Source organism: Xiphophorus maculatus, chromosome 4 (genome assembly GCF_002775205.1).
Source record: "Xiphophorus maculatus strain JP 163 A chromosome 4, X_maculatus-5.0-male, whole genome shotgun sequence".
Classification (NCBI taxonomy): Eukaryota; Metazoa; Chordata; class Actinopteri; order Cyprinodontiformes; family Poeciliidae; genus Xiphophorus; species Xiphophorus maculatus.
Window position 1 is genome coordinate 3,204,867 of NC_036446.1, and position 23,739 is coordinate 3,228,605.

At 34.2% G+C, this 23,739-nt stretch overlaps 2 protein-coding genes across 10 annotated transcripts; one reads left to right on the forward strand and one right to left on the reverse strand.

Annotated features, from left to right (window-relative positions):
* Positions 1-3: 3 nt before the first annotated feature.
* On the forward strand, positions 4-16,423 carry LOC102229637 (troponin T, fast skeletal muscle isoforms-like). Of its 8 annotated transcripts, XM_023332251.1 has the most exons (16): positions 5-181; positions 4,511-4,550; positions 4,675-4,682; positions 4,973-4,981; positions 6,204-6,341; positions 9,433-9,450; positions 9,653-9,673; positions 11,252-11,270; positions 11,358-11,403; positions 12,357-12,473; positions 12,560-12,637; positions 13,285-13,398; positions 13,510-13,619; positions 14,669-14,759; positions 15,060-15,100; positions 16,130-16,423. In XM_023332251.1, exons 2-16 carry the CDS (start codon positions 4,531-4,533, stop codon positions 16,164-16,166), a joined length of 867 nt encoding a protein of 288 aa, XP_023188019.1. In that variant the 5' UTR covers positions 5-181; positions 4,511-4,530; the 3' UTR covers positions 16,167-16,423. The 8 variants fall into 8 exon arrangements, with proteins under 8 accessions (XP_023188021.1, XP_023188019.1, XP_023188022.1 ...); XM_023332253.1 differs by lacking the exon at positions 9,433-9,450 and having other exon boundaries at positions 4-181; XM_023332254.1 differs by lacking the exon at positions 9,653-9,673.
* Positions 16,424-17,347: 924 nt separating this feature from the next.
* LOC102231278 (myoblast determination protein 1 homolog) lies at positions 17,348-23,424 on the reverse strand. Of its 2 annotated transcripts, XR_002752635.1 has the most exons (4): positions 22,312-23,424; positions 20,002-20,074; positions 17,635-17,928; positions 17,348-17,531 (listed from the first exon to the last, which is right to left on the reverse strand). XR_002752635.1 is itself a non-coding variant. In XM_005812842.2 (3 exons), the coding sequence occupies exons 1-3, from the start codon at positions 22,849-22,851 to the stop codon at positions 17,723-17,725; spliced, it is 819 nt and encodes a 272-aa protein (XP_005812899.2). In that variant the 5' UTR covers positions 22,852-23,424; the 3' UTR covers positions 17,348-17,722. The 2 variants fall into 2 exon arrangements, 1 of the variants encoding a protein (XP_005812899.2); XM_005812842.2 differs by having other exon boundaries at positions 17,348-17,928.
* Positions 23,425-23,739: the final 315 nt, after the last annotated feature.

Below are 23,739 nucleotides of genomic sequence, written 5' to 3' on the forward strand. Positions count from 1 at the left end.
CCAGCCTCTCCACCTTCATCCACACACACACACACACACACTCCGCTCTCATCCCGCAGCCAATAAGGGCCTGATGATCTCAAGTATCACTATAGCAGCAGGACTTATTCTCTGAGCGGAGCCTGCGGATTCTTACAGACCTTCATCTTCATCGCTGAGGCAGCTGCTCTTCCTCTTTTGGGTAAGAAGTTGCTCTTCATACACCTGCAGAACAGTTTTCCTATTATTTGTCTTTCATTTTATGTGAAAAAACGGTCTTTTTCCACGAAAAATAATGAAGCTATTAAAAGATTTCAGCAGAGATTGTTCACTAAACGCAAAAAAAAAACTTTTTTAAGGGAAAGTAGATCTATTGGTCAGTAAATTGATTGGTATTTTTAAGCAGACATTGAAAATCTTTTGAAGTGGAGCGCCGGATTGCTGGTGGATGTATATTAAGACTTGTGAATTGTCCGCTATGACAATGCTGCTCACAATGTTCTGGTCAAGGCAGTTGACACGAGCGCTTTATTTATCTGAGCTCTTTTTCTCTTTGATACTAAAGCTCTAAAATATATCCCATTACAAAACAACACATCATCTAAAATTAAATCCTCCATTTATTTTAAACCAATAAGCAACCCTACATGATTAAATTATATAATAAATACTGTATTGTGTAAACTCTCTTCAAAATGCACAAAAAATGTTGATGGAAACTTGGCTATTGGCTCTTTTACACTGCAAAAAACAAAATCTTAAGTATTTTTCTCTATTTCTAGTGTAAATATCTTAATAAAACACCTGAGATGAGACAAAACTAATTTACAAGTAATTTTTCAATAAGATATTGGAGCTTGTTTTTAGTCAAAAGTGCTCGTTTCACTGCTACAAAATGTCTTGTTCTAAGTGAAATAATCTGCCAGTGTAACTAGTAGTTTTTTTTCGTCAATGTTAAGGATTTTTTAAACTTAAAATAAACTCACTTTTAAGTTAGTTTTGTCTTATTTCAAGTGTACGTAGATATTTGCACCAGAAACTAGACTAAAAATACTTGGTACTATTTTGCGTTTTTGCACTTCTTGGCCCTCATTTCAGACTTTGAGCTGATTCCCACCTAGTTGTTTAGCTGAAAACACGGTTCACGCCTTGAAGACATGAAGTTTTGAGATGTGCAAGACATTCCCCGTCTCCATCAGCTACTTCTCTCTGGTCTAAGAAGCTCAGTCAGTTTCAACACCAAGTTTCAGTTTCAGAAAGTCTTACGTTTTCAGAAGACAAAAAAAAAACAAAAACGGAGCGCTCACTAAATATACAGCATGCTGAAATGTCGGTATGTGCAGCACGACCGCTGTGCACACAGAGGCGAGAACGCTGTCAGCTGCAGGTGGATCAAAGCGCTCGTTGGTTGGAGGTGGGCTCTGATTGGCTGGTTGGGAGCAGAAGATCCTCCCGCTGGACCAAGCAGAGGGATTAAACTGCTATTTGAACACTGTTCCTCAGCTGATGGGCAGAAATGTGATCCAGAACTAATCCACAGAGTCCTCTGCAGCTGTGCCCACCGCTGAGTGCGAAGGAGTCATCCAAAGGCAATTTATATATAACAGATATGATATAGAATATATACAGTAGTGAGGTGATTCCACTAAAGAGAGCCGATCACTGATCTGCAGAGAGAAAAATGGAAAAACATTGGAAAAACACAAAATCTTACCAAACAATGTTGTCATAGTTTCTATTGCAAATATCTTTACATTTGAAATAAGACAAAATTAACTTACAAGTAACTTTTTAGCAAGGCACTGGAGCTCATTTCTGTGTATGTTTGGTGAAAATATACGAGATCCACTGGCAGATTATTTCACTTGTAACACTGGAAAAATATCTTGCTTTAAGTGAAATAGTCCTCCAGTGGAAACAGAACTTTTTCATCAATATTAAGGAATTATTGAGTTAAAAAAGCTCATATATCTTGCTGAAAAGTTACCTGTAAGTTACGTCTTATTTCAAGTGTACTAACATATTTGCACTGGAAACTAGGCTAAAAATACTTGGTAAGATTTTCAGTTTTTCCAGTGCCTGGGCATTAATGACCTGTTTTGTTTTTTAATCACATTGTAATGATTTTCGCTTCTTTCTTGGACTGTTTAGAAATAGAACATATAAATGTTATAAATTTTCTTTCAGTATACCAGAAAAGTTGTGTTTTTTCATTGAACTTGTGAAAAGTAGAAGCGTCTTTAAAATTTGCTTTTGTTTTATGCTTACAGGCATTTTGTGCATCATTTTACATCAATACATCTCAAGGAAGTAAATAAAACAAAACATGGCCATATCTATAACTTATTTATCAATATTAAAGAATCATTGACTTAAAATAGGATCCTATATCTTAAAGAAAAGTTACTAGTAAATTTTAAAAAATCCTCAATATTGATAAAGAAGTTCTAGTTCCACTGACAGATTACTTAACTTATAACGACATATTTTCCCATGTTATAAATTAAATAACCGGCCAGTGGAACTAGTCCTTTTTCTTCAAAATTAAGGAATTATTAAGTTAAAACAAGCTCCTATATTTTGTTATAAAATTTCTTGTTAGTTAGTTTTGTCGTCTTGCAAGTGTACTAAGATATTTGCACTGAAAACGAGACAGAAATACTTGGTAATATCTAGTATTTTTGCAGTTTAGTCACCAAAGTGACTATTTTAAAGATTCTCATTGATTTTTGATGTGAGGAAAAACTGATTTTCCAACTGAAAATTCAAATATTTTTGGAGAAATTTCAGAAAATGATCCAATCAAAGCCTGTTTTGTTCATGCACAGTTTTTTTTGTGCATTGAGCACAGAAACAATCCGTTCATTTTTAATCGTTTCTTTATGTCTATCTGGCTTTACTGTGACCCAACTTCATGTAAATAGAAAGATGTCTTCATTGTGTCTAATTAACCTCAATATTTTAGGTTAATTAGACAATCCTAAATACTTAAGTATAAGAAAACTGGACTGCTCTTGTGTCAAGAAACAGGAAAAGAAGTCTGGTTACCCTCTGCTTAACCGCTCAGGGTTATAAATGAGAATCTAAACCAGTTCATTTATCGTTGTTCCCATCGTGGAAGGTTCTATAGGTTCTGTAGAAGTTTTTCAGGGAAGCACATCAGCTTATATATGTTACATGAGAGTTAGTTTTGTCTTATTGCAAATTTTCTAGGATAGTTGCACTAGAAACTAGATCAAAATTATTTGGTCAAATTTAGCGTTTTTGCAGTGTTCAGGGGTAATGAGCCAAAACACGTTTCTAAATCAAACACATCAATAGTTGGTAATGCATTATTCTTACTTGGCAAACTCAATCTTCACACCTAAATCCTTTGGAAAACCTGTTTGGTGAGCTGGAAAAAACATTTTTCTAATGTTTTGAGATTGTGCTACTGCAGTAACATGTACAATTTTAGAAATGAGAAAACTTTCAGTTTCTCACACAGCAATAGGGCTGATGATCTGCCAGGCGGTTTGACTCAGAAACAGAATTAAGCATGTGAATACAAACTTGCAGAGGCGGTGATAATACTCGGTACACAGCTGAGTAAACGATCCTGAACAAGCCGTGAAAATATTTCAGGACACAGCCTGCTGCTGCAGCTTTCTGCTCTTATCAGCTGCTCCAAACTCAGACCACAAGCATTTGTCCTGTGACCGTAGTAATTCAGGATATTCTTTTCCACGAGAGCAAAGAGTTACTGACAGGAAACAGACTGACCTGAAAGTGAGCTCACACAAAAGTTTATGTACTTATGTCATACTTAAAAGTCTTCATTGGTAGCAAAGTGGAACCGAAGTAAAATCCCTTTAATTAACCTCATTCTGATTTAATGCAGCATAAAATGTTTTATTAAGTAAAGAGGTGGCAAGTTGGTCAAGTCAAAACTATAAAGTCGTATTATAAAGGAGTAAGCTTCCACCAAAAGACTCCAAAATTTTGAGATTAATTCCAGAAATTTTCTTTAAAAAACAAAGAACTTTCTGAATTTCAAAAGTCAAAAATTTGCTGGAAAAAAATCTGTAATTTTGAGATAAATCTCAGAATTTTTTTCTCAGATTTTTGAAAAGAAAACTTGAAAAAGTTGAAAATTTTAGATTTTTGAAACTCAGAAATTTCCAAGTTTTTTCAAGAAATTTGAACTTTTCAAACTCAGAAATTTCTGAGTATTTTCTCAAAATGTTATGAGTATTTATTTACTCATTATTTCTGAAATCTACTCCTGCTTTTTTTCTGTCTACAATGGCTCTAATATGCTGTCGGACAAAACAGTAAACAAAAAAAGCTTTTTTTCTTTCTCAATAAAACCTTATTATTAGAATTTAAGCGTTATTGGATATTCATTAAGTCTATTGTTTTGTTACTCTGCCATGTCATATTATCAGATATGACATGGCAGCTGTGCATCATAAAGCTCCCATCAGAAGTAAAAGTGATCATATTTATTCTGGTAGAGACGTGTGAATTTATTTTTTGTATTTCCTTTCAGGTTTGAAGTTTGTTGTCACCATGTCTGACACTGAAGAAGTGTAAGTGAATTTCATCACTCATATGTTATTCAGCTTTAGTAGAAAATATAGAAAATTAAGTTGAGATTTGCTGGAACTAATTTTATTTCTCTTTCTCTTTGTCTTTCCTTCCGTCTTATTACAGGTATGAGGGTAAGTGAGATATAAACTTGGCTGGTTTTACTTTTTATTTTTCTATACACTGTAGATCATTTATGGCCGTTTTTGAATTTTCAATTTTTGCTTCTTTTAATTTTTACACAGTTTCTGTTCTCAAGGGCCTGACACAATTTGTCCTCTTATTTTCTTATATTGTCACATAAAATGTCAACATCAGTAATTGAGAGCTAGAATAAACTTGAATGTCATGGTTCGTTCACTTATGTTTGTTTTTCTATTCCCACATTTTTTTTATTTTCATCTTAATTTTTGCAAAACTGAAGAGGAGGAAGGTAAAGATGACCGAACCAACTTCACATTTATTACTCTTTTCTTTTTTTTTTTTTACATTCACACTAATAAGTAAATTGCCTTTCACCCTTAACTTGAAGTTTTTGATACTGACACCTGTTATGTTAGCCTATACCTGCATCTGTCATCTTCTAATTTCAAGATTTTTCAGTTAAATTTACAGCATCTTTAGCGCTTTTGCTTTACAGTTCATTACATTTTTTGGCTGTCATCAAAAACTTCCAAGTTAAAGGTGAATTTTGTCTGCTGAGTGATGTTTTGACACATGGTTAAGAAAAACATTAGACCTGTTTATTTTCTTAACATGTGAAATCTTCACCATCTCTTATTGTCAGTACTGCTGTCATTGATCTGATTCACACAACGGCCATATTTTTACTGGTGAATGTGGAAAACTACATGGGAGGAATTTAGAAATTAAAAACAACTGAGTCAGTATGCTGAGCTTAATAATAACGGAAAGTATCCTTAAAAAACTTTACTTGAAGTTTCAATATTTTTCATTCAGTGGGTAGAAAAACCAGAAATTTTACTCAAGTAACAGTAGAGATACTGTTGCACTCCTAAAAGTACATTTATCAAAAAAGTTACTCACGTAAATGTAACTGAGTAAATGTAACTAGTTACTACCCAACTCTCAATAAAAGAAAGAGTTTGCTTTTTCTTATCAGTTATATTGTTAATTTGTGCTTCTTCACATTTATGTGTAGTTTTTAGACTTTTTTTGGTTAATTGCCACTTTGTAACTAATTTTCTTGAAATTTTAATAATTCAGGCTGAAAGTAAAAAGGGTAGAATCGCTAGCTGTTAACACTACAGATATATTTATTCCCTGCGATTTTAAAAAGGCATTTTTTTCTTCTAGAAAAAAGTAAATGTAACTGAGTAAATGTAGCTAGTTACCACCCAACTCTGTTAGTGAGTAAAGAGTCATTTTGGACCTGACTCCCTGTTCCTCCAGTAGTCATACGCATCAACAGTTCAAAATGGCTTCTGGGTGAAAGGTCACTGGAGTTTCTGCCTCCATCATCTGTTTTTCTCTCCATTCTCCAGCAGCGTCCTCCGCTCACCCATCCATCCAATCCATCGTTTCTGTAAATTTCGGTTTCACATTTGGTTTCTAATGGCTCTGTCATGTCTATGGTCTTCTATTAACGGCCTTCTCCGGCACGCCAACTCTGCGGTTTGGTGCATGCTGCGTAGCCCAGGAGGAGGTAGTAGAAGTAGAAGTAGCCCCTGAGGCGGAGGCCCAGGTAGAGGCAGAGCCAGAAGTAGAGCCTGAACCAGAACCAGAACCAGAGCCTCAGGAGGTGGTGCAGCAAGTGGCTCGGGAGGAGGAAGGTACGTTTATAAAACTGCTGCAGGACAGCCGGCACTCTGCCTAACAGGGAAGTCCTGAGGGTGCAATTAGTCAAACCTGATGGCAAAAAGCTTAAAAATGATCGATATTTTAAAGGTAATTTGCAAAAACTGTAGAAACTGTCTCTATGCTTTAATTATTTGATACTGAAGCTCTGATTTTATTTTTATTGTTTTATGTGGGAATGATTTTCAACAGAAGCCAAGAGCATCCACACCCTTTATAACGTAATATTTTCAGTTATTTTATAATAGCAGGACTATTATCTCAGGATAATGAAAGTTATTATTTCGTGGTAAATAGATTATTGCCTGGAGAACAAAAAGGCGTATTTAATAAAACTTCTTTAGGTCTATGGGCGACCAAAACATCTTCATTACATTTTTAGCAGAAAATCATTTGTAGATATTTAGATTTTAGTCTGCTCAGTTTTAGGAGGAGCTGCTTTAGAGCCTCCTGTCACTTTAAATCCAAATAAGCTGCTGATGGCCACGCCCAGCTGACCAATGCTGCTTGGTTGCTAGGTGACGGGGTGAGCAATCCTGGGGTTGCTAGGTAACGGGCAGTGCCTGCTGCTGATTTGTAAAGTTACCTTCCACAGGTTTTTAAAACGGGTAATTTTCCACACTAAAAAACATGAACTTATTGCCAAAAAACAGCTGTGTGTTTTTTTAAAATAGTTTTTGAAGCAGTTGAGACATAAGCGGAAGTACGAAAAAAGCTCATAAAGTGGGATGTTTTTAACAATTTTATTTACAATTCAATAATAGACCAAATTTGACATTTTCACTCCTCAAAACAGATAAAATTAAAATCTTAAAATGGAAAATGTAATGTGTGTATTCATCCAGGTTTTTGCTTTTTTTTTTTTTAATAAGGACTAAAAATATTCAGGTTTTCACTTTTACAAAAAAACAGACTTGGGCACATGCATTTAATAAACTTTACAAAAGAAGGCAAAAGTGAGCCATAACCTGTTCTTGTTGCTGAAAAGACAAAAACACCTAGAGAGAGAGATATCAATCTGAGAAATTTAGAATATGGTATCTGTTGTTTTATTTTTAAATCTGACTAACCATCAATAAACTTTATTTATTTAAACTCTAAAATGATTTACTTATACTTTATCTACAGAAATACAACTACTTTTCTCATTTTATTAAAATATTATGTGTTGAGTTTACTGTTTTGGCATATATAAATAACAAAAAATAGTTTGTGTCATTATAATTCAAAAGAAAAATACTAAATGGTGACTTTAGTGTTGTTATCAGGAAAAGCTTTTGTTATCCTGAAATATGATTATATCCTGTTATTTCTATAAAACGGCAGCTCTTGGCTATTATTATTTTCAAATATTTAAAGAGATCATTTTAAGAGAAGGATGCACTGTATTAATGAGGCCTGCAAAACTGCTTTTTTAAATTTAACTGGCTTTTTTTAATGATAAGCTAAATATTTTAATAGTTTTGCAGTTCATTAATCGCTTCATTTTTAACGTGTGTTTAGCTTCCTCTTTATGATTGCTTTCTTTGAACACAATGAGTCTTCAAAGAAAATGTGAAGTAAAACTCAAATGCTAAAGTTTCATATTTTGGTACATTTTGGGTAAAACTGCTAATGTTTTCCAGAACATATTCAGAAAATGTAATTCTTTGGCTTAAAGTCACACGTTATTTCACATTAGTAGGTCTATTACTTCACTATTTTAGAGTCTATTGCAAACATTTTCACCCACAGCTGTCACATCATCGCCATCCACAAACAGTTAAAAACCATTTTGTCCTGTTTCTGCGTTATTGTTCTCTGTCATTTGTGTTTTAAATATGAGCTGTGCATATATGTTAGAAAGGGAGGCAGAATCAGGCGGTTGCCTTTACATGAGTCAGTCGCCCCGTGTCATCCTTGGCCTTCTATCCATTTGAATGAATCATTTTGTTGTTATTGACCATCATCATTAGTTGCATTTTTTTAAAACTCACATGTCGTTTTTTTCAAGGCCAAACCAGAAGGGATGATGGGTATTTTTGTGGTCATGTAAAGCCAATTCTTCACCTCCCTTTCGTCCATGTTTAGCTTTTATTTTGTTGTTTTCCTGTCTGCAACTGAAGAATGAAATTTGCCATTTGCAACAAAGCATTTACATTGGGGTGTTTGGCTGATTTCAGCTCATCAAATTCAAGCTAATTTCTTATTCAGATGTGTTTGGAGTTGTGTGTATTTCATGGAGTCACAGCAGAAGTCCCAGGCTTTGCCTGTTCAATTAACGCTTCATTGCCTTAGCAGCTACAATCTAAAACTAATAAAAATAGAATTTAAAAAAAGGGTCTAAATTCTGAAAAAAATTCTTAATTGTTAGACTAAAGTCAGAATTCCAGAGAATTCTTACTTTGAGAGGTCAGAATTCTTAAAAAAAAAAAAAATGAATTTTTTTTTTAAGGTCAAAATTCTGAGAAAAAAATTATCGTTCTAAGAAAAAGTTAGAATTCTGGATAAGATTCTGAGTTGGAATTCTAAAAAAAACCGTCAGAATTCTGAGATTAAAATCAGAATGCTGAGAAAAAAGTTAGAATTCTAAAAGAAAAAAGTTAAAATAAAAAGATGGTTAAAATTCTGAAAGGAAAAAAGTCACAATTCTCAATGAAATTCAGAATTTTGGGATTAAAATCTGAATTATTTTTGCCCCTAATCCTTTTCCACAGTCCGGCTGCTTTTTGGCATTGTAATTATTTTAATGAGTCACTTATATATTTCTGTATTTATTCTCAATTATGACAGGTTTGGTCCTCCGTAGAACATCAACCCATTGTTGTATAAAGTCTTAATTAACAGAAAGAGTTTATTATTGTGCAGACAAACACCCTGGTTATCGTTAGGCATGGAGCTGCCTGCAGTGTCATAGCAGGATTAATGCTTGACCCGTTATGGGACTTCTGCAGCGTCTCCCTAGCAACGCCCCAATCCAGTAAATGTGCTTTTTGAGCGCCAGGCTTTGTGAACATGTACCGGCTGCTCAGTCGGATCACTAATGGTCTCTGTTCTGCTCTTGCTTTGGACGCTTGCTGCATGCAGAGGCCTATGAAGAGGAAGGTATGTGGACCTGCATTCTTCTCTGTTCTTCTGATTCGACCTTTTATGTCTCCCTGCTGAACAAGGGACTCTTCTAAGCCTTAATCATAAATAATGACTCGGTCCTGGGTTCAGGAGGTAGAGGAACAGGCCGGAGGATTCATAAACGGCGAGTCGGCTCATCTCTGCTTCTTCTCTTTTTTGCATGAATGCGTCCTGCCAGGGGAAGATGGAGATCAAGATGGTAGTTTGTATTTCATGCTGAGTCATCGTTGCTTGGCTTGCGATTTCCTCCCCTCTGTTGTCCGTTTCTCTAAATGTTGTCGTAGTCTGAGGGTCACTTAAACGAAACAAAGTCTAATCACACGCCTCCCGATCCTGAAAACCATTAACAGTAGCTACAAAATCCAGTCCCTCCTGTTGTGTAAAGTGTGAACTGATGTCCTGTATGCTTGGAAACTTTAACTATTAAATAGTTAAATGTGATGATTTATATGACAGCATACTGATCCTGATTAGCATTTTAGCAATAAAATGGGTTTGATTTACATACTAATTCACAGTAAATTAACACGGATAAATAGAGAAGTTGAACTTTACTGTGACTGTACGTTGGTATACAGTGCTGTGAAAAAATTTCTGCCTTCTTACATATTTCTGCTATTTTTAATTTTAACAGTTACGTTTCCGATTATTTAACAAATTTTGACACATAACCAGAGCAAAATGCAGCTTTTAAATTATGATTTAATTTATTAAGGGTGAAAAAACTATGTAAACCATTTCATCCAGATTTATTTATATCAAGGAATAATTTGTTGCTTTTTTAAAACGTTTGGCTTATTTTGTGTTGTTTAACGTTAAATTAATGGGATTTCTTTCAATATTTGTATAGAATTTTCTAAATGTAAGATTAAAAGCATCTATTAAAGTGAGCTGTATTGAATAGTCAAATAAATGAACATGTTATTTGACTTTTTAAAATTTCATTTCCCTTTATATTTTTGTTAGTTCTCTTACTGCGAAGCGACTCGATGTATAGGTGATTTATTTATTGTACATTTCCAGCGCTAACCAGGTCTGGTTTGCTCCTGAAAGTTTTCTTAACTTTTAAAATAAATCCTGTTAATCATGGTTATTTTCTGATTTAATCAATCAATCAAGTTGATGAGTTTATCACATTTCAGCAGCAAGGCGGATCAAGGTGCTTTTAAAAATGGGGAAGATTGTTTATTCCCAGAACTGGTTAAGTTTGGATTGAATTAGAAATCTGCAAGAAGGCGAATATTTTTCCTCGGCACGGTTTGGTTATTGGAAAAAATGCACAGTAACACTGCTTCAGTTATATAAATATATGTCTATAAGGTTGCAGTTGATTAGCTTAGTGTTGCCTTAGCTAATCAGCTGTAGCATTAGCTTAGCCGTGCTATGCTTAGCTTAGCAACTATAAAAGTTAGCTAAAAATAAAACGTGAAAATTCCAAGATATAAAAACAAACTCATACAAAAGCAGTTGTGTGCAGTGTATATATTTATATTTATCTAATGTTTTGAAAGGAAACTTGTTGGCTTTGTTGTTTTATAGACTTGGCAGCTAAAAAACGTATAAACTTGTTTCTCCTTGACCTCAGCCAGCATTGCTGTGTGTTTATGTAACTTCAGAGGCTTAACGAACATTAATTAGGTCTCGGTTGTAGGAAAGAATTGCTAAAATTAAAACTCACTCTCACATTTCAACCCAGGTGAAGCATCCCTGAATCCAATGCTTATTTGATTCTAACTTATCAATATTTTTTTTTCATTCCTGTTTTTATTCCGATCAGAGGAAAAGCCAAAGTTCAAGTGAGTGTATATATATATATACTCTTATTAGTCAGTGCTTTTTAAAATGTATTTTATTTATTAAATTTTTATTATTTCCTTGAACAGACCTAGTGCTCCAAAGATCCCTGATGGAGAAAAAGTGGACTTTGATGTAAGTCATCACATTTTAGTAGATCAATGATGATTTATTAATTATATATTTATATACTTAACTATATAATTATAAATAAATATTTATTTTAATATTTATAGGAATTTTAAATATAAGACTAAAAAAGTCTATTGAAGTGAGCTGCATTGAATAAATAATAAAATGTAATATAAAATAAATAAAAATAAAAAATACATTTTTAAATTTTATTTACCTTTATATTTCTGTTTGTTGGGTCTGTTTTTATTATAATAGTTGTTCTTGATATTTCCTCAATCTTTGTCTTTAAGAAATTTAGGCTTCGTCAGGTGTTGTCTGTTATCAAATTTATCACTAATAATACAAATATAAACAATTAAATCTGAGGCAAGACCTTGTTGCAGGCCTGTTAGGGTCATTGGGGACAAAAACTCAGAAATTTTGATATTATTCTCAGAAATTTTGTAGGAACAAAAACTAGAAAATTTCTGTGTTTGAAAAAATTTTAATTTGCTAGAAAAACATCTGAAATTTTGAGGTTAATCTCAGAAAGTTTCAAGAAAATAACTTGCATATTTCTTAGTTTCAAATGTTGACAAGTTTGGACTTTTCAAATTTAGAAATTTCCTAGTTTTTGTCGAAAATTTCTGAATTTCTTCTTACAAATTTTCAACTTTTTAAATTCAAAAACTTTCTTGTTTGTTCTAGAAAAGTTCTGAGATTTTGGGCAGAAATCTACTCCTCCTTTTTTTACAATGGCCATCAGACCCTGTAGCACAGGAATCAGTTTCTCCAAAATCTTCATGTAACTCAGTTATACAAAGATTACTTTCAGATATACTTCACTGTTAGGTGACTTTTTGGGTTTTTGTTTACCTTTTTCAGCCTGTTTTTTTGGAAAACAACACCCAGCCCCTCGTTGTTCAGCAGCGGGTTCTTATTATTAAAGTCGATCTGTCGTGTTTTTGTCACAGGACATTCAGAAGAAACGTCAGAACAAAGATCTGGTTGAGCTTCAGTCTCTGATCGACGCTCACTTTGAGTGCAGGAAGAAGGAGGAGGAGGAACTCATCGCTCTCAAAGAAAGAATTGTGAGTTTCCCACGATGTGCAGACATGCACATCGCGTTCATCTCCTGACTCGGAGGCAGGAAGTGAGTCTGCTGCGCTTGTTGCAGGAAAAACGCCGTGCGGAGCGAGCCGAGCAGCAGAGGATTCGCGCTGAGAAAGATAAAGAGCGACAGGCGCGGCGTGAGGTAAAACAAACCTGAAATATTTCATCAAAGGAAAGAGGCAACGATGGGTAGGAACTCGTTACATTTACTTGAGTAAAATAGTAAAAGAGTAATTTTATTATGAAGTATCTCTACACTTACTTGAGTAAAATTTCTGGATTTTCTACTCACTGAATGAAAAACAAACCAAAAATTTACCAGAGTCAGACACGCACCTGCAGTCTCTGTTAAAGTTTCATAAGTTTTTTATTCAAAGAAACTGATTTAGAAAAATGTATTCTGCCTGATTTTGTTATTTTAGTTACTTTTTGTCATTTTGGCCCATAAAATACCAACATTTCTACTTAACTTAAAATTTTTGTCCCTCTGATGATGCAATTTTTTTTAATAAATTACAATATTATATATATTACAATAATTGATCATTTGATCAGTTACTCATACTTGAGTAAACTTTTTTACCAAATATTTTTTTACTCTTGAGTAATTTCTTGGACGGATACTTTTTACTTTTACTTGATAAAAATATGTCGAAATAGTTTTACTTGAATACTCTGTCCAGCTCTGGAAAGAGGAAGTTTGAAGCATCGGTGTTTCACTGACCTCTGCTGGTCTGGAGGTGCTGTTGCATGTTGCTTAATGTTTTTCTGGTTTTAATGTTTCCACAGGCTGAGAGGATGAGGAAGGAGGAGGCGGATGCACAGAGGAAGGCAGACGATGACGCCAAGAAAAAGATCGCTCTCACCAACATGGGGTCAGGCTTCAGCAGCCACCTGCAGAGGGTATTCAACCTGCTTCATTTTTTCTTTATTTCCTTTCATTGAACATTTTACATTCAATCTCAGTAAATGCAGCTGTGAAATTTAACTTTAAATGTTTGTATTTCTCACCAGATCGATGCAAAGAGAGGCAAGAAGCAGACCGAAAGAGAAAAGAAGAAGAAGGTTTTGGCAGAGAGGATCAAACCGCTGAACATCGACAGCCTCACAGACGACCAGCTGAGGTAAAAACATTTGATTCTCTGGGCTTTACTGCAAAAGCACCAAAGCTAATTTTACTCTAGTTTCTAGTACAAATATCTTAGCACATTTGAAATAAGACAAAACTAACTTACAAGTAACTTTTTAGCACAAAATATGAGTTTGTTTTAAGTCAATAATTCCTTAATATTCATGAAAAAGTTCTGGTTCCACTGGCAGATTATTTCACTTAGACAGTATGATTAATATCTTGTTATAAGTGAAAGTTTTTATTTCTGTTTTGATTTTCAAGCTCAGTGAAACTTCACAGGCAAACTGTTAAACATTTACAAAATAAAAACATTATAGAAAATTGATAAAATATATAGAAATATGTGACATATATAAGTCAAAGATTAATAAAACAGTACAACTAGATTAGAATCAAATATGCCAGCATGCTGGTGATGGTGGATTATAATTCAGAGTAAAATTGGTTGTTTCAGAAGAACTTTGATTAAAAATTTGACAGCATTAAGGGGATAACACTCTGTAAATAAAGTAATAAAACTGTTATGGTAAAGTCATAATATAACTAGAATAAAGTCATTATTCTCGTAATATTCTGACTGTATTCTCACATTACTACAAATTTATTCTTGTATTATTTCAGCTTTATTCTCATCATATTATGACTTTTAAAAAAAATATATTATACCTTTTTCTCATATCATTACTACTTTATTCTCATGTTTTTAATTTTCCTTGTATAGCCCTTATAGCCTGTTGTATGTAACATATAAAGAGTTGCAGAATTTGACTCAACCCAAATTAAGATCAACCCAAATTCTCGCAAATTGATCCAAAACTAAAATGACTGAAGTTCATCAGAAAAACTCAACACCTTAAACTGCTTTATTGCTGAAAATGTGTGATATAGATAAAATTACCTTACCTTAGTAAGTTAGAAAAATACCACAAACTGCTTTTGCCAAAAGGTCACAATTTACCAAAAACAAAAAAAAAGATAATTAAAATGATGAGAACTGAATGGTTCCCAGACAGTGAAAATGGTTCCTGCTGTGTTTGTCAGGGGAAAAGCCAACGAGCTTTGGGACTGGCTGACCAGCCTGGAGGCAATAAAATACGACCACTGTGAGATGCTCAAGAGACAAAGATATGAGGTGAGCGACGGAAAAACACCAAACACTCATGGTGCAAAAAATGTACAAACCAGAATTAAGTTTAAAAATAGAAAAAGGATTCTCTTCTTTTATATAAATATATTTGTTTTAGCTATGCAGATTGAAATACTAACGCATATACAGTATTTCTCTTTGGATTTAATCTATAAACGGCAATAATTTAGTGACTAATGAAAAAAATGCAGTTTGTTTATTTCCTCCTGATGTGATCATGAGAATTTAATCAAAGCAAAATAAGAAGTTTCTCTTTTTTTAACTGAGAATTGTTATTTTTTTAAGGTCGTCTCTCTCAGAAACCGCATCGACGAGCTGCAGAAACAGTAAGTGACAAAGACAAACAATGAAAAACACAAAGCAGCTTAAAATTCACGCAAAACGGCGCACGCTGGATTCCTGCAGTCTGGAAAACTGGAATGTAATTTTCCTCATTTGAATAAGGATGCAAAATAACTAAAATACTAAAACATCATCCATCCATCCACATGTTACAATTTAATTTTTTCAAAAAGTACAAGTTCCACTGGCTGAAGACATTTTTACAGTTATAAGTGATAACATCAGTCAGTACTTTTTAAATTTAAATTCAAGAAATATTTACATATTTGAATATGAATATTTACAGCAAAATATAGTATGCATATCTTGCTGAAAATTACTTTAAAGTTTGGAAGAAAAAGATTTTGAGGTTCACTTCTGAAAATTTCTGAGTTTGAAAAGTCAGAAATTTTTAGACTAACTTCAGAAAATTTATTTTAAAAAAAATGCAAACTTTCTGAATTTCAGAAGTTAAAAGTTTTCTGCCTCTGAAACTCAGAAAATTTCCAAAAGTCATTTGTGACTTTTGAAACTCAGAAATTTCATATTTTTCTGTAAAATTTCTGTGATCGCAAAATTTCAACTTTTGAAGCTCAGAAATTTCTATTTTTTCTAGAACATTTCTGAGATTAATTTTTAAAATATTTAGTTTTTTTTACTACCTACATTGGCCCTAATATGCTGTTGTACAAATGCATGTATTGATTTTTTTTTCTTGTGTGAATAAATAAAGTTAAATGTTGTAGTTTTGCAGTGCGGATAAATTTATACAACAACTCTCATTCTTTGGTTTAGGTTCAGTTTTCTGATCACTTTGTGTTGAGTTTCTTTGCATCAGCGCCCCCTGTTGTTCGCTTTTAATATAGCTGTAACTCAGAACGTTTTGTCATCTGCCAGCAGAGGGCGCTATTCGTCTGAAACTCATCAGTCTGCCTCAGTTTGGGAGTTTCCTCTCCCTCCAGGGTTTTTATCTAAACGTATATAAAATATTTCTGTTTTATTTCTGAACTCGTGTTGCTCTTTGCGCCCTGCAGCAGCAAGAAGGGAGCCGCCTCACGCCGCAGGAAGTGAGCAGCGTCGGGAAAAAGGTCGGCCAAGGTCGCGACATCAGTGCATGCTCTGTGGCAACGGCGACGACTGGATGTCTTAGTTCCTGTTTCCGCTTAAGTGCAATGGCTTCAGAATAAATGTAGCTCCAATAAAAAAAGTGTTTTAAAAGAAAATGATATTTTTGTTTAAGAAAAGCTCTTTGCTTTGGTTTGTGGGAATTAAAAAGTTACTTAAATAAAAGCCTGATAAAAATTATAATATTAAAATCAGTCAGAAGATGCTTTGTTTGGTTTATTATTATTTAAATGTATGATATTTATGGCTTCAGTATTTGTCAATTAGGCAATTTTGGCTATACATACTGGAAATTCAGTTCTTAAAGACCATTTTTTGTCCTTTAATATTTAATTAAAATAACAGGAATTTTCACTTTTATCCTTTTAGTGGCTATGTGTTTAAATGTTTATCTTTATTCAAAACTGCTTTAATTTATTTTTAGGTAATTGTAACTGAAGACATTATTACTTTTAAGCATTATCCTCACCAGAATATGCAGATATTTCATTTTATTTGTTAAAAACAGCTTAAACACCATTCAGCTGGCTTTTACACTGCAAAAACACAAAATCTTACCAAATATTTTTGTTCTAGTTTTTAGTGTAAATATTTTTGTACAGATGCAATAAGACAAAACAAACTTACAAGTAAAGTTTAAACAAAAAAAATGCTTGTTTAAAGTCAATAATTTCTTAATATTGATGAAAATGTGCTTGTCCCACTGGCAGATTTTCATTTTTATATAAAAAAATTCTTTGTTACAAGTGAAATAATCTGCCAGTGAATTTAGTATTTTTTTAATCAACATTAAGGAATTATTAACCTAAAACAAGCTCCTATGTCTTAAAGAAAAGTTACTTTTAAGTTAATTTTGTCTTATTTCAAGTGTACTAAAATATTTCCACTAGAAACTACTAGACCAAAAATGCTTGGAAAGATTTTGTGTTTTTGCAGTGTAGGAGTGAAAACCAGCAAACAGATCATAAATTAGATTGAAATGAATCAACATTATGCTCTAAAAAGAGCTGGGAAGTGTAAGTATAGTTTTGTTTATGTTTTTGGCTAATAGCTCAGCCATATTTCACTAATGTATGTTGAAAAAATAAATAATTCTGGATGTGAGAAGTTGTGGTTGTGGAAAAAAGTCACAATATAAATATGTGTTTATTAAGATTTCATCAGCTCTTAAATATCATACAGACATTCACTCCAACACTTTAAATGTGTTTTTGTTTTTTGACATAGCGTGACTAGTCAGATATGCTAATGGTCCTCAGTTCTTATCAGCAGGAATCACGTGAAAAAGGTCGTCTCCAGGAATCCTGGATGCTTAAAAACAGACAGCAGAATTCATTTTTTCAGCCAAAATGTGAAAAAACTTCAGGGAAAACTGTTTCATCCATAAGAAAATGCAGCTGTTTCAGTGGCTTACTTCAGAAATCAGGAATAATTTAGAGTTCGCCTCCTTAAAAATGGAGGTAATGGATCAGTCCGTGCGGCAGGGGGCGCTGTTGGCTCCATCAGGATGAGATTGGCTCGTAGATGCTGCCGAGATCCGCAGGTGAAGAAGAGACGCCGGAGCCGTCGTGAGGGGATTCGGCCCCCTGAGGGACCACGCTGTCCCCGGCAGGGGCCCCGGCCCGGTCGGTGCTGATCCGCTCCACGATGCTGGACAGGCAGTCCAAGCTGGAAATGAGCGACGACTTGCTGCTGCTGCTGCTGCAACCTTCACACAGGAAATTTGTAAAAAGTCAGAGAAGGTATTACATGCATTTCTGCAAAGGCGTAAATATATCAGAGAAAGAGAAAAAAGTACATTTTAGTATACATTTTAACTCATAAATTTTGAGATTTTAAGAACATTTCTAGAAAAAAACAAGAAAATGTCTGAGATCCAAAAGTGTAAGAAATAAAAAACATTTTGAGATTAATGAAATTTTTGTAGAACAAAAACCCCTGGGACATTTATGTGTTTGAAATGTGAAACTTGCTAGAGAAAAGTCAGAAATTTTGAGATTAATCTCAGAAGTTTTTCAAGAAAAACAATGACATTTCTTAGCTCCAAAAGATGAAAATTTGATAGAAAAAAATCTGAGAAATTTTTGAGAAAAGATTTGGACATTTCTGTACTACAAAAGTTGAAAATGTTTGACTTTTGAAAAATTTTCTTCCCAAACAGAAATGTCCTTTTTTTTCAGGCAAAGTTTTAATATTTCAAACTCAGAAATCTGGATTTTTTTTTCAAGAACATACTTGAGATTAATCTCAAAATTTCCAATTTGTTTGAGCAAATGTTTGACTTTTCAAACTCAGAAATCTTCTGTCTAGAAAATTTCAGAGATTTATCTCAAAATTTCTCCTTTTTTTTGACACCCAGAAAATTTGATGTGTTTTTCTAGAAACTTTTTTAAATTTCCAGCCTTAGAAATATTGATGTTTTTTTGTAGGAAATTAATCTAGGATCTAAGAAATCTCTTTTTTATCTACAATGGCCCTATATGATAGGATAAACGTCCTGAGCATCTTATCCTCAGGACTCTTAAGAGAAGAGTCCCTAATTAAATACGTTTTTATTTAATTAAAAAGCTTTTTTAATTAAATAATTACAATTTAAATAAACTTCACAGATTCACTTTTTAACTCTTCATTTTTAATATAATTAAATTAATTTAATATAAATTGTACCGATTTCAAACAAATGTTATTTCAAGGCTGCATGAGATCAAATATATAATCCCAGTTATAATCCTGTTATAAAACAATATAGTTAAGCTCATAATAGAAATGGTCGAAGGTAATCTGTCTACAAAAGGCCAGAAAATCACAGTAAACAGTGGAGAGGAATCATTCCTATAGGAATGAATTGGAAACAATAATTAAGTGTTTTTTTCACTCCTGATAGTTCAGTAGACTCTGTTTTATTTGGGACCAAAATTACAACATTTGTTACATTTTCAGCTGATGCAGTTGTCTGTCACACCGCACTGCGTCTAATGAACCAAACTTTTGAAAAAACTGTTCCCCTCCTCGCCTGTGGGGGCGCTGCATCAAGGACCACTGAACGAAACGACATGAAAACCTCTGAATTCATGTCTATGCCTCTGAAAAAGACACTGAGCGCAACTTCCTTCTTCGCACAATTTAAACCAAAATGGAGCGCCGTCAGCTTTTAGCTGTTGTGGGATTTCTCTTTTATCTTTGGCTAAAAACCACGAGTCATTTTTCCTGCTAGCACTAGGCTAACGCGTTTGTTTTGGTTGCATTTACCCATAATGCCCTGCTCTACAATCCGCTTCCTGTTTCTTGCCCCAACCTTGGAAAAGCAGTCCCTCTTTCTCCGGGAAACAACGTCCTTCTGTTTACTGGACCAGACACTCGACTTGACCTCTACACCCTTAGCTTCAGGTCAAAGGTCATGATTTTAAAGCAACAATAAAACCGCATCACCTCTAAAAAGCAGCAAAATGAGACAGAGAGAAAATCCTCAGCACATCTTACGCCCAGTGAACTTCAACAAAGTGAGTCCTGTGTCAATAAATTACTGTTTTTAATGTTTTGTTATAAAATTAAATGAACATACATTTTTTTCTGTAAAAGTGGATTTTGTTTGCATTCTAAAATATGTAAAATGACATTAAATTACTGAAATAACAGATTCATTAAGAAATTTCAGAGGATCGGTTTGTTCTGATTACATTTAAAAAAAAAACATCCAGAAATAACATGAATAAATGAAGAAATTCATAAATAAAAAAAAACTTCTATATGATAAAGGACTTAAGAAACTACAAGTACTCACCGTCTGCTGTTTGTTTTCCACAGGAAGTGTTTCCGTTTTCACTGCTGGCCGAACAGGGAGAGATGAAATCCATCTGGAAACATAAATATTTCATAAGGTATTTAAATTTTATTTTACGGACTGATAAATTACCACAAACTAAAACAAAAATTAACTACATTTCTAATCTTTAAAAAACTATTTGATGACTCATTTCACATTTGATTTTAGACACTTTTTAAAGTTTCCATTGATGAAAAAAAAAGTTTTTTTAAAGTAATTTAAAAAATTTCCTCCAGTTATTTTAGCATTTAGCCGCGTAGGCTAACACTAACAGACTTCAAAGGTTTAATGTTTAGCCTGATTTACTGAGACGAAGAAAAGGTATATGTTTTATACCTTTTATGTAAATACATGATTTTTAATTTTTTTTTTTAAAAGAAAACAAATATGCTTTGGTAAAATAAAAATAAAAATTTAATCTTGAATTTTTAATCTTTAAAATGCAATTTGCTGACTCACTTCACATTTCCAACACCTGAAAAAGGTGAAATAATTCCCTGAAGACACTTTTTAAAATTTCCATCAATACAAAACTATTTTTAATGAAACCTTACACTTTATTTTTTTTAAAGGAAACACATCTTAAATCTTAGCTAAACTGATGAACATGAGTTAGGAATTATATTTAAAACAACTTGGTGTGCAGAAAAAGTCAGTACACTCCAAAAACACAAAATCTTACCAGATATTTTTGTCTAGTTTCGGATGTAAATATTGAAATAAGACAAAATTAACTTAGTACCTTTTCAGCAAGATTGAAGCTTGTTGTAAGTCAATAATTCCTTAATATTGATTTTTTTAAATAATTTGAGTTTTTTATTTATAACAATATTTTGTGAATATTAATTATTAACTGAAAACAAATCAGTTTTGTCTTTTTTGTAAGTGTACCATCACAGTGTTTTTCAAAGTGGAGACCGCTAGAGGGCGCTAGAGAGCTTCAGATAGTTGGAAGACAGATGATAAAAAAAAGGAAAACTAAAAAGAATTAAAAATACATTTTTAAATTATAAATGTCAATTTTTTACAAAAATATGATCTGGTTTTCAGACATTATTATAAAATATAAGTTAAACTAACTAATAATTAGATAGAAATATCCTTTATTTCAGGGAAACCGTGCTAGCAGCAAATTGGATTGGCTGAAAATAAAAAATTTTAAGCTGCTTTACTTCTTAAGCCAGAAACGAAAAAAATTCTGTCAAGAAAATGAGCAAAGGAAACTCAGCTGTGGAGGACTGTACTAACAAAACTAAAAACTAAGGAGACTAAATAAAATTAGAAGAGATTAAGTTAAAATCTGACATATTTTCTTATCAAAAGAGGGAAAAAGTTTATGTGGTTCACTGCAAAAACACACAAAATCTTACCAAGCATTTTTTTTTTCTACTTTACAATCCAAATATCTTATTACACTTGGAAGATAAAACTAACTACCATATAGGAGCTTGTTTTAAGTAAATAATTCATTAATATTGATGAAAAAGTGCCAGTTCTTTTGGCTTATTGTTTCACTTTTAACATGGAAAAATGTCTTTTTATAAATGAAATAATCTGCCAGTTGAACTAGTGTTTTTTCATCAATACCAAGGAAACATTTACTTAAAACAAGCTCCTATATTTTGCTGAAAAGTCACTTGAAATAAGACAAAACTGTCTTGCAAATGTACTAAGATATTTGCACTAGAAACTAGACCAGAAGTACTTGGTAATATTTTGTGTTTTTGCAGTGTAATATATTCAACATCATTGGCAACTAAAATCAGAAGGTATGAAGCAGCATTTATGCTAAATGAATGTAAATAAAAAGGTAAAACTCTGTTTTTCTTTGCATATTTTGGAGCTTTATCTGTTGGTTTGCAAAGAGGGTAAATGGTGGGAAAAGCTTGTGAATCCCTGGAAAATACTAGTTCTCCTAGAACTTTTTAATAGATATTTAGAAATTATTCACATAAAACAGGATCCTAAATCTTGCTGAAAAGTTACTTGTAAGTTAGTTTTAAAATCAGAAGATATGAAGCAGCATTTATGCTAAATGAATCTAAATGAAAGTGAGAAAAAATATAAAAATTCAATGTTTCTTTACATATTACATCTGCATTAGAAACTGGACCATAAAAAACACTTTTGTGTTTTTGCAGTGCGTGTTGTTCCATTGTAAAGACACCATTCATCAAAACTAATCACAGGAGCCCAAAATAAATCTCCGGTTCCATTCCTCACATTTCATGAGGCAGCACACAGACCGTTCAGCTGTCGCGGCCTCACCATGCTGTCGGAGCAGCTGGACTGGGGGCTGGAGGAGTCCGACTCGCCGCCGTAGCGCTCCAGCTGCGGGTAGAAGCCGCCTCCACCGTCGCTCTGGCCGGCCCGCAGCAGCGCCTGCAGGGACTCGATGTAGCTGATGGCGTTCCGCAGGATCTCCACCTTGGGCAGCCGCTGGTTGGGGTTGGAGGCCGTGCAGCGCTTCAGCGTCTCAAACGCGTCGTTCACCTTACTGAGGCGCCGTCTCTCCCGCATCGTCGCCGCTTTCCTCCTGTCGGCGTGCGTCGTCTTCCTCTTGCAGGCCTTGCAGGCCCACAGCAGGCAGTGGCCCCCCTGGTGGAGGCCCCCGGGGGCCCGCACGTGCTGGTCCTCCTCCTCCGCTGTTGGCACGTGGTGATGGAGATGATCCTCCGACTTCAGCAGGCCGCCGTGCGTCAGCCGTGCGTCCAGGTCATCGAAAAAGTTCAGGTCACTGGTGTTGAAGCAGGGGTCATAGAGGTCATCAGCTGACGAGAGAGGGAAGGGAAAGTCTGGCAAATCCATTGACGACCGCAGAACAAAACAAAAAAACACAAACTCTTCTGAGATTAAAATCTCAAATATCAGACGCAGAGAGAAAATGTCACCAATTAGTCGTATTTGACCTGGCAGGGAGTTTAAAGGGCCAGTCTGTGTAACTTCACTCCTTTGGTGTGGCCTGCCTTTATAAAGCAGACGGTGTGGAGGCGGACCAGCGACACCAGTGACCAATGGGTGTGTGTAGGTGTGTACTGTGTGGCTGTGTGTGATCAGTGCAGAGAAACAGGAAGCAGTGAAAGCGACAGGCAGGTTCAAATTCACAAATCACTGACGAAACGTTACACTGAGTGAAAAGACTCTGCAGCTCTGACGGAATAAAGACCAGCAGAACTCAATCCCACAGCATTTCCTTACCAGCTGGTTGCAGAACATTAAAGTGAACCATTAATGGTTCTTATAACAGGTTAGGATGGATAAAACATGTTCATTTTGGGTTTTTGCTCAAAATCCTCTCAGAATGTTTTAGAGCCTCTGTCACTTTAAATCCAAATAAGCTTGTTCTGTAAGCGTGCTTGCAGAGGCTTGTTTTGTCTGAAGAAAACGAAAAAACAAGCAATGGGAAAAATTTTGCATTAAAATGTCAAATGTACATAAAATGTAATTCTTTTTCCATTCAAATCGTTACTTTAAGTGTAAAGCTGCACCAGCCATCTCTGAGTTTCTGCACGTTGCTCCGTTTTCCTGTTTGCTGTCAGCAGCTCTAACGTTCCTCTGGAACGAGCCCAGTAACAGGATCCAGATCCTCCCATCGTCAGAGCCTGAAATGAATCTGGAGGAGCATTTCTGGGAAGGTGTGAGGAACATGCACGTTTGTGTGCATCACGATTCCCCAGTTTAACAATCCTTCATTAA

What these genes read in the sequence shown, in the direction of transcription:
- LOC102229637 (XM_023332251.1), top strand. Translation starts at nt 4,531, where the DNA reads ATGTCTGACACTGAAGAAGT. An exon ending in TCAGCAGCCACCTGCAGAGG is followed by an intron (nt 13,399 to 13,509) that starts GTATTCAACCTG and finishes ATTTCTCACCAG; the next exon opens with ATCGATGCAAAGAGAGGCAA. An exon ending in ATCGACGAGCTGCAGAAACA is followed by an intron (nt 15,101 to 16,129) that starts GTAAGTGACAAA and finishes TGCGCCCTGCAG; the next exon opens with CAGCAAGAAGGGAGCCGCCT.
- LOC102231278 (XM_005812842.2), bottom strand. Translation starts at nt 22,851, where the DNA reads ATGGATTTGCCAGACTTTCCCTTCCCTCTCTCGTCAGCTGATGACCTC. An exon ending in CCAGCTGCTCCGACAGCATG is followed by an intron (nt 20,075 to 22,311) that starts GTGAGGCCGCGA and finishes TTATGTTTCCAG; the next exon opens with ATGGATTTCATCTCTCCCTG. An exon ending in TGGAAAACAAACAGCAGACG is followed by an intron (nt 17,929 to 20,001) that starts GTGAGTACTTGT and finishes TCCTGTGTGAAG; the next exon opens with GTTGCAGCAGCAGCAGCAGC.